The following is a 7,358-nucleotide window of genomic DNA, read 5'->3' as shown; positions in this document are numbered from 1 at the left end:
CCTTTCTTCACTGATTTTTTTGTCTTATATATTTAAACTAGTTACAATTCATGCAAGTGAAGAATTGTATTAATTTGAAAAATTTAAGGTAAATTTTCCTCAAAATTTATAGGCTTTGAAAATTATATTTGCACATAATTTAGTTTAAAAATATTCTTTTAAAAATTAGCAGTTACATGGTTACCTGCAGGGATTTGTGGTGAAAACTGAAAAAGGCACCAGCTGTCTGAATTCCTGAGTGATATTTTCAGCCAGGGGAGGTCTAAAATAAATAACAGAGGTATCAACAGAGACTCTTTCCATCTTTAACTCAAATTTCACTCAAAATTCCAAGATGTGAAGAAGGGAAGCAAACTGACCTTGGTAAAATAGAGCCAGGCCCAGGATCTTCAGGACCAGGAACAAACACAAATCGACTACTGCAAAAAAAAAAAAAAGTTTAACAAATCTCTTTTGTCTAAACTGATCCTAAAAACTGGGTCTGATGTTCTGAATTCAGAGAGCAGGAGCCAGGGAAGAATCCCAGGGTGAGAGCTTGGCTCCCTCATTAGGATTTTCCATGCCCAAGCTATTTTAGATAAAATCAAACTCACCCTGCTCCCAAACAAACCTGCAGGCCTGTTACAAAAGCAGCTTTTTATCTGATCACAGCTGCCTCACAGGACAGAGAAAACAGGGTAACTCTCAGCTTCTGCAAGTAATTAAAGGCTTCACAAAATAAACAGCTTTCCCCTTGCTCTGTACCTTTTGTGGATGCTGGGATATTCACAAATAATATCTGCCAGAGCCTTCAAAGAACCTGGGAAAAACAGGGCACAACACCTGGTTAGAAATAAACACACTTGGGTGAATCCCCCCTTCTGCTAAAAGGGTTTATTTTCTGCTCTCTTCATTTGTTTGCCATCATGATTTTAATTCAGTGCACATGTCTGGCTGCTTACAAAGAGCTCCCTACCTTTCAGGGACTGGATTTGATTTTTGCCATATGGTGCAGATGAAAAATTTCCACAGAAGAAAAAGCAGGTGGGAGGTGCAGAGGAATAACCTGGGGAAAGAGAGGATCTGTGAGTGCATCCATCCACTCCAGCACCTTCCAGCACTCAGCCCATCCCAGGAAAAGCAGGAACTCAAACAGCACTTCAGGCTCTGCTGCTATTAATACACCTGACTGATTTTCCTGATCCAGGCTGTTTTTAGCTCAAAAAAGGGGATGCCAATGTACAAATGTCACTTTGAGGAGCCCTGTGGCATTTACAGGCTGAGCTCCAGCAGTGTTTGTGTGTATCCAGCTCCTGCCCCAGCCACAGAATTATACCAAGTGCAATTATAATAAATAATGCCATTTTTAAATGCATTATTGCCTTCAAGAGGAAAACAGCAAGCAGGCAGCACTGGGTTGCTATTAACCTCCCTGATCATTCCAATTTAAGGGCTCTCCCAACATCCAATTTTCCCTTTGGCATTATAAAGCAACAGTAACTGGAATTGCCTGAGCAGTTGGAGGATCTGATGAGTGCTCACAACCTCACCCATTAACGGCTTCAAAGCAAAGGGAGGGGGAAAAAGAAACCTGATTCCCATCCCTGAAATAAAAATAGAAACAGCTACTCAGGCATTCATCTCACATCCCAGTTCCTCTCCATTTTCCTGACACACAGAATCACACTTGGATTTACTTCACTGCTTTTCAAAGGGCTGGTAAATAGAACAGAATTGCTTATCCCAGAGAAATGGTTCATCAATATTTTCCCTTGCTCTCCCCCACAGCTGCTCGTTTAGTTGATAATTAAGAAGGTTATTACTTGCCTGTTCAAGTCTCAAAATAGCAAATGCAAGGTGTGCATCTCTGCCAGGTGGGTCCAGCTCACTGAGCAAAGTCCATTCTGCCCTCAGCACCTGCAGGCCTGGCTCAAGCCCAGTTTGCCCAGCTCTGATCCAGACACTGCACTGGTTTTGTAACTCCTGCATGACTCTGCTCATTTGTGTCCAGCTCCCTTTTGGTGAGGAGCAGCTTCCCACCCTGAATTCTGGGCTGTTTTTAAATTCACACTTCCATTGTGCCCCAGGCAGGAGGGACAAGCTGTTCCCAACCTGCTGCAACACAAAGGAGCAATTCATAAATGCTCCTTTATGTTGCATAAATGTTTTATCCAGTGCTGTCCCCATTACAATTCATAAATGCTCCTTTATGTTGCATAAATGTTTTGTCCAGTGCTGTCCCCATTACTGATCCCAGAATCCTGGAATGGTTTGGGTTGGAAGGGACCTTAAACTCCTCTTGTGCTACCCCCTGACATGGAGACACCCTCCACTGTCCCAGGGAGCTCCAAACCCATCCAGCCTGGCCTTGGGCACTGCCAGGGATGCAGGGGCAGCCACAGCTGCTCTGGCAATTCCAGCCCAGCCAGGAATTCCCAATTTCCAATATCCCATCTGGCAGTGGGTAGCAACACTCATCTCTCTGAACTAAGGAATTAGTCTCCAAGGTAAGCCCAGGAAGAACTTTCAGGAGCAAGAGAAACATTCTTATCACAGCCCAGAAAATGGTCAAAAACCCTATTTGTACTGAGAATTTATGGAAACAAATCAGGCAGACAAGGTTTAGAGTGAAAGCAATTCTCACCTACCTGAAAACATCATGTGAAGCTTTTCCAGCACTTCTGCTTGGTCCAGCCACACATCAGACACAAACACAAACATGGCATCCTCATTCTCTTCCTCCAGCTGCTTCAGCTTTGCAGAAGCCTTCACTGAAGTTGAGGAAGGCCCTCCAAAGAAGTTGATGTTCCCATAGAAGGCTCTGCAGCATTAAAATGCTCCAGTCAGGATCCCAGCATGGTTTGGGTTCAAAGGGACTTTAAAGCTCATCCCATTCCAGTGGGATGGGATCCATTCCACTTCCCCTGTCCCAGGGATCCACTCTCTCAGCAACAAGGAATTTATGATTCCCACGGAACAGTTACCTGGCTTGGCCACTGAGAAGGGTTTACATCCCAATTTCCATTAAAAGCAGAACCCAAAGGCCTTTGGAAGGGCTTTTCTGCCAACACCACAGTGCCTCTAAGCCCAGAACTGCTTCCTTAAAATGGTATTTATTTTAAAGCATATGGGGAGGAGGAAGAACAACATACTTGAATGTCAGAGAAATTACAAAATAACAATGATCTTACTTAGAAAGCCCTAGGAAAACATGGAGTGAGGCTGCCAAAAGTCACTTTTGTACCTCGTGGTAGCAGAAGGCTCAGTGGGCGGAAATCCAAAAGCGTTCACATGAAAAACTTCATCTTCATACCAACCTAGGAGGTTTTGGAAGAGCAAAAACAGCAAAAGAACCCTTCAGTTTTTCTAAGAGCATCATGTCCTAGACATGAGTCAGAGTTGGCAGCCGTGCTGCACCGCCAGCCCCAGCCTCCATTAATCCCTCTCTCGTGGCAGCTCCACAAACCAGAGCAGGGAATGAGCTGGGTGGGAAAAGGGCTGAGAAGGAAATCAAGGTTTTTTTTACAGGCACTCCTATGAGTGGATTTGCTGCACAGCCACACAACAACCCCCTGAAGCACACAAGGATTGCCTGATTTTGCTGGCCCCATCCAAGTGCTCCTTGTCTCACAACCCCAAGTTGAGAACAGAAGGAACTTGGTGCTTGGTGATTTATTTATTTATTTATTTATTTATCCCCACTCTCATTTCTGCTCCCAACTTCTTCTCACAAGCATAAAACACCCCAGAAAACAGACTGACATCGTGGATCTTGCACAGAGGAACATTCCACAGACAGAAATAGCCTTTTTTTTTTTTTCTGCTAAAACAAGGCTCCAAAACTGCAAGCTCTTACATCATCCTAATGAGAAGCCTCATTAAAAAGCTTTGCCAGCACAGAGCAGTATTTTCAGATCATTAAATCATTCCTCTAGTTATTCCAGGCTGTCTTCCTAATCCAGTCATAACTTCTCCAAGCACGCTGGGGCCAATCCTCAAAGCTGCTCACATTCCCCAAAACCCCCAAATTCCTCCTCTCTGCCTCCAGAGTCACAGCAAAAGCTAAAGGCCAAAATTCTCAGTGCCAAACTCACTGATGGTCACCAAAATGAGACTTCTCTGCTCAGCCACAGCTTGAACAGAATAATTTATTACAAGCTAAAAACATAAACCCAGACTGCTTTACCTTCTGCCAGAACAAAGGAGGATTCAGTGTATAACCCACTGTGGAACTGGTGCAGCAAGGTTAAGGAATGTATTTTTCTTAGATTTAAAGTAGGTTTTTGAACCAAAATTTGCTTTCCAGCTGCTGTAATAGATTTGGACAGCACTGAAATGTCACAGCTTGCCTGAAGAGCCTGGAAATTCCCTGGTACCTGAGCAGGTAAGTCCAGAGAGAGCCCAGGAACTGGAACAGGCTCTGCTTCCACGGGGAGGGAAAGTCACCATGTCCAAGGGAAAGGCAGGACAAGGAATTGCAAACAAAGGAGAAAGACAGAGCTGCAGCTCTCAATATGGAATTCTGAATGGTCAGCATTGATTTACTGCTCAATTTCAAACCCTGCAGCTCTACAGGCAATTCCTCCAGCTCCTCCAGCACAACAAAAGGATATTGCTTTACTAAGGTCTAGCTGGACCACTCCTGTGGGGTCTTCTAGGAAAAATTTCCCCTACAAAACAGGATTCATTAATAAAGCAAAATATACCAAACACACAAATGCTCCAATCAGAAACATCTATCAGTCAGCATTTAGAAATAATCTGGCTGGGTTTAACGTTTTAAGAACATTAAGAAGTGAAAGAAGTGAAAATAATGTCATTTGTAGTAAATGTATCTCAGCAGCTTCCCTGGGAGCTGCTGCAGTTGGGATTGCTGGTGCTCCCCTCCCTGAAATCACAGTCCAGGGCACTGGCAAGTCCAAACTCAGCCACTGGAAGCTCCAGCCCCTCAAGAAGGGACATGCCAAAAAATCCTAACTGCTTCTGGTTGTTGACATAAAAATTTTATAGTGGGAAGGCAAATAAAGACATTTTCCACACACACTGGCACTGAATGCTTGTGGAAAAGTCTCTCAGAATGAGTAAGTGTGAAATATTTAAGTTTTCTTATTTTTTAAATGTATTCCAGCACTGAATGAGCAGTGATCAGAGACCCCACAACAAAAATGAACTCACCTCCTTGAGCTGAGTGATCATCCCAAGCACAATCACTTCTCCCACCTTAGCTGGACTGCCCAAGAGAGTCTCCACTGTCTTTAACTGGGGTCAAAGGCAAAGAATCCAATCAGAATCACATCAAACCCTCCAAACTCAAACTCCCTTGCTTGCTTTTCCCCCAAAAGCCCCAGACAGGACATGGCTGTACATGAACACCCAGCTGAGCCAGAGGATTCAGGCTCATCACCAAAATAAGAGCCTTATTTCTGAATGTGCCTTAGGAGAAGATTCCCAGTAATGGCTGGTAGCATAAAGAACTGCTGTGATCATTTGGATTAAAACTGGAAAGAACTCCCATTTTTTTTACCTGGAATTTGTTCTTGCTATCATCAGGATGAGCATCAACTGGTGAAGGAGTGAACAGCTCATGTCTGTGAGTCCTCTGCACAAACCAAAATTGAAGTGATTCAGTTTAAAAAGAAATGAGCACTGCCAAAAAGCCAGTTTGCTACAAGCACTATGCAAAACACTTCAGAAAGTTCTTACTCCATCCAACAACTTGTAACAATTCAGTCCTTTTGACAAGAATTTACTTCCAAGAAACAGATGATCAATAACACCAGATAATAAAACCAAGCCTAAAAAACGCAGCGGGTAATAAAACTAAGCCCAAAAAAAGTGTCATGAAAGCATCTGTAAGGCTGCTAAAGAAGTTATTGTGACAAGCTGGGAGGCAGAGGGTTTATGAGGCAGAGAGCAGGGCATGTTTCTGGAAGGAGAAGTGGGATCCATCCCTGAGGACTCTGACCTGCTGCAGGATGGAGTAGCGCTCCCGGAACAGCTCCGCCTTGTCCCGGGCAGTCCCAAACAAACTCGGCCTGGGCAGGTCAGTCATGGACAGGCTGCAAGGAATTCACACAATCCCAGTGTCAAAAGGGGATATTCCCCACATCAAGATGAGTTATTGATCTCAAAGGTCTGGGAGGCTGCAAAAGCTGCACCATGGTTTAGGTACATCCCTGCTCAGGATCCTGAGTTTCTGCATTTCTGCCTCCATTTCACTCCCCTCTAACTCACAGGCCTTGAGATTTATCCTTCCACCTAAAAGATGTCTGCAGAAATCCATTTTAAAAAAAGCAGTTATGCCTTTAAGCAGTTGGGAACAAAAGCATTATTCCTCCAGTTTCTCACCAGCTGCTCCTAATTTTTCTTTTTTACTCTTTGGAGCTCTTCTTAGAAACCCCCCAGGGCTTCAGGGAGCTGCAAGATACAGACTAAGAAATAAATACAGGCAACAGACAGATCAAATTTATTAAAAAAATAAATTTAAACAGCCCAATGTGAGGAAAAAAATAACCCCAAACTACCTTTAGTGATGTATGACCTTAGCCTTACTGTCTTTTTTATTCATTAGGTGGAATAAACTTGGTTTATGGTCTTAAATATTTATTACTTTTCTCACTCAGGCTTCAGCTGAACAGAGCCAAGAGGGAAAGATTAAAACCAGACTTATCCTAGAGAGGTTTTGTTCTTAAAACAGGAAGTGCTTGAAATTTAAAATATGGGAGACTTACGGCAGAAACTTCTTTCTTTCTGAATTATAAATAAAACGTGGAATGTCAAAGGCTCCAATAATGTTGAAAACATTTTCTCTGAAATAAGAACAGTGACAGCATTAACTGAATGTTACCTTCCAAGCAAAGCCATTCTGAGATTCCATGAAGAGGGTGAAACAAACTGACAAATATGTTGGCTAAAATGACATTTTTTTGTTCAATATCATCACCACTTCTCTTTCTATTTTATATTCTATTTTCTAGTCTATTTTCTCCTTCATCTTTTAGTTAAATAATGATAAAGACTTGTCCCTGTGATCTGTAGAGTTTTTCCCTTCAGGACTCTGCACTGAGAATCTGTACATTTGGATTTCTCTTCACTTCTGGAGCAGAAAAAAAACTACATTAAACACAAAAAAGCACCACAAAGAAGAGTCACCCTCACACCATCTGCATCATAAAGATTCCAATGGCAAGGAGCAAAGTTAAACCCAAATTTTCTCCATCCTGAGAGGCTGGGGGATGACAGGATCTAATTGACATGCCCAGCAAACCATCTCTTTTCATGCTTTGCATCATGATGTGAACATGAAAGGAAACACATCCATCAGCATCACAAAGTTCTCAGAAGCTCCAGTAATTGCTGCATACTTTGTTATCACAGAA

At 42.8% G+C, this 7,358-nt stretch overlaps 1 protein-coding gene across 1 annotated transcript in view; it reads right to left on the bottom strand.

The window, feature by feature from the left end:
- Nucleotides 1-7,358, bottom strand: part of POLE2 (DNA polymerase epsilon 2, accessory subunit) — a 13,199-nt gene that overhangs the window by 3,216 nt on the left and 2,625 nt on the right. Inside the window, exons 3-14 of the mRNA XM_031066331.1 lie at nucleotides 6,711-6,788; nucleotides 5,945-6,038; nucleotides 5,504-5,578; nucleotides 5,155-5,238; nucleotides 4,593-4,649; nucleotides 4,166-4,214; nucleotides 3,224-3,296; nucleotides 2,628-2,800; nucleotides 956-1,045; nucleotides 745-799; nucleotides 360-419; nucleotides 185-262 (exon numbers count right to left, since the gene is read on the bottom strand). Of these exons, the coding sequence (XP_030922191.1) occupies nucleotides 185-262; nucleotides 360-419; nucleotides 745-799; nucleotides 956-1,045; nucleotides 2,628-2,800; nucleotides 3,224-3,296; nucleotides 4,166-4,214; nucleotides 4,593-4,649; nucleotides 5,155-5,238; nucleotides 5,504-5,578; nucleotides 5,945-6,038; nucleotides 6,711-6,788 (966 nt within the window). The remainder of the gene's footprint in view (nucleotides 1-184; nucleotides 263-359; nucleotides 420-744; nucleotides 800-955; nucleotides 1,046-2,627; nucleotides 2,801-3,223; nucleotides 3,297-4,165; nucleotides 4,215-4,592; nucleotides 4,650-5,154; nucleotides 5,239-5,503; nucleotides 5,579-5,944; nucleotides 6,039-6,710; nucleotides 6,789-7,358) is intronic.

This window comes from Geospiza fortis, unplaced genomic scaffold, assembly GCF_000277835.1.
Source record: "Geospiza fortis unplaced genomic scaffold, GeoFor_1.0 scaffold23, whole genome shotgun sequence".
In the NCBI taxonomy this organism is placed as follows: domain Eukaryota; kingdom Metazoa; phylum Chordata; class Aves; order Passeriformes; family Thraupidae; genus Geospiza; species Geospiza fortis.
Note: the sequence above shows the minus strand (reverse complement) of the source record. Positions and strands in the feature narration are given on the sequence as shown.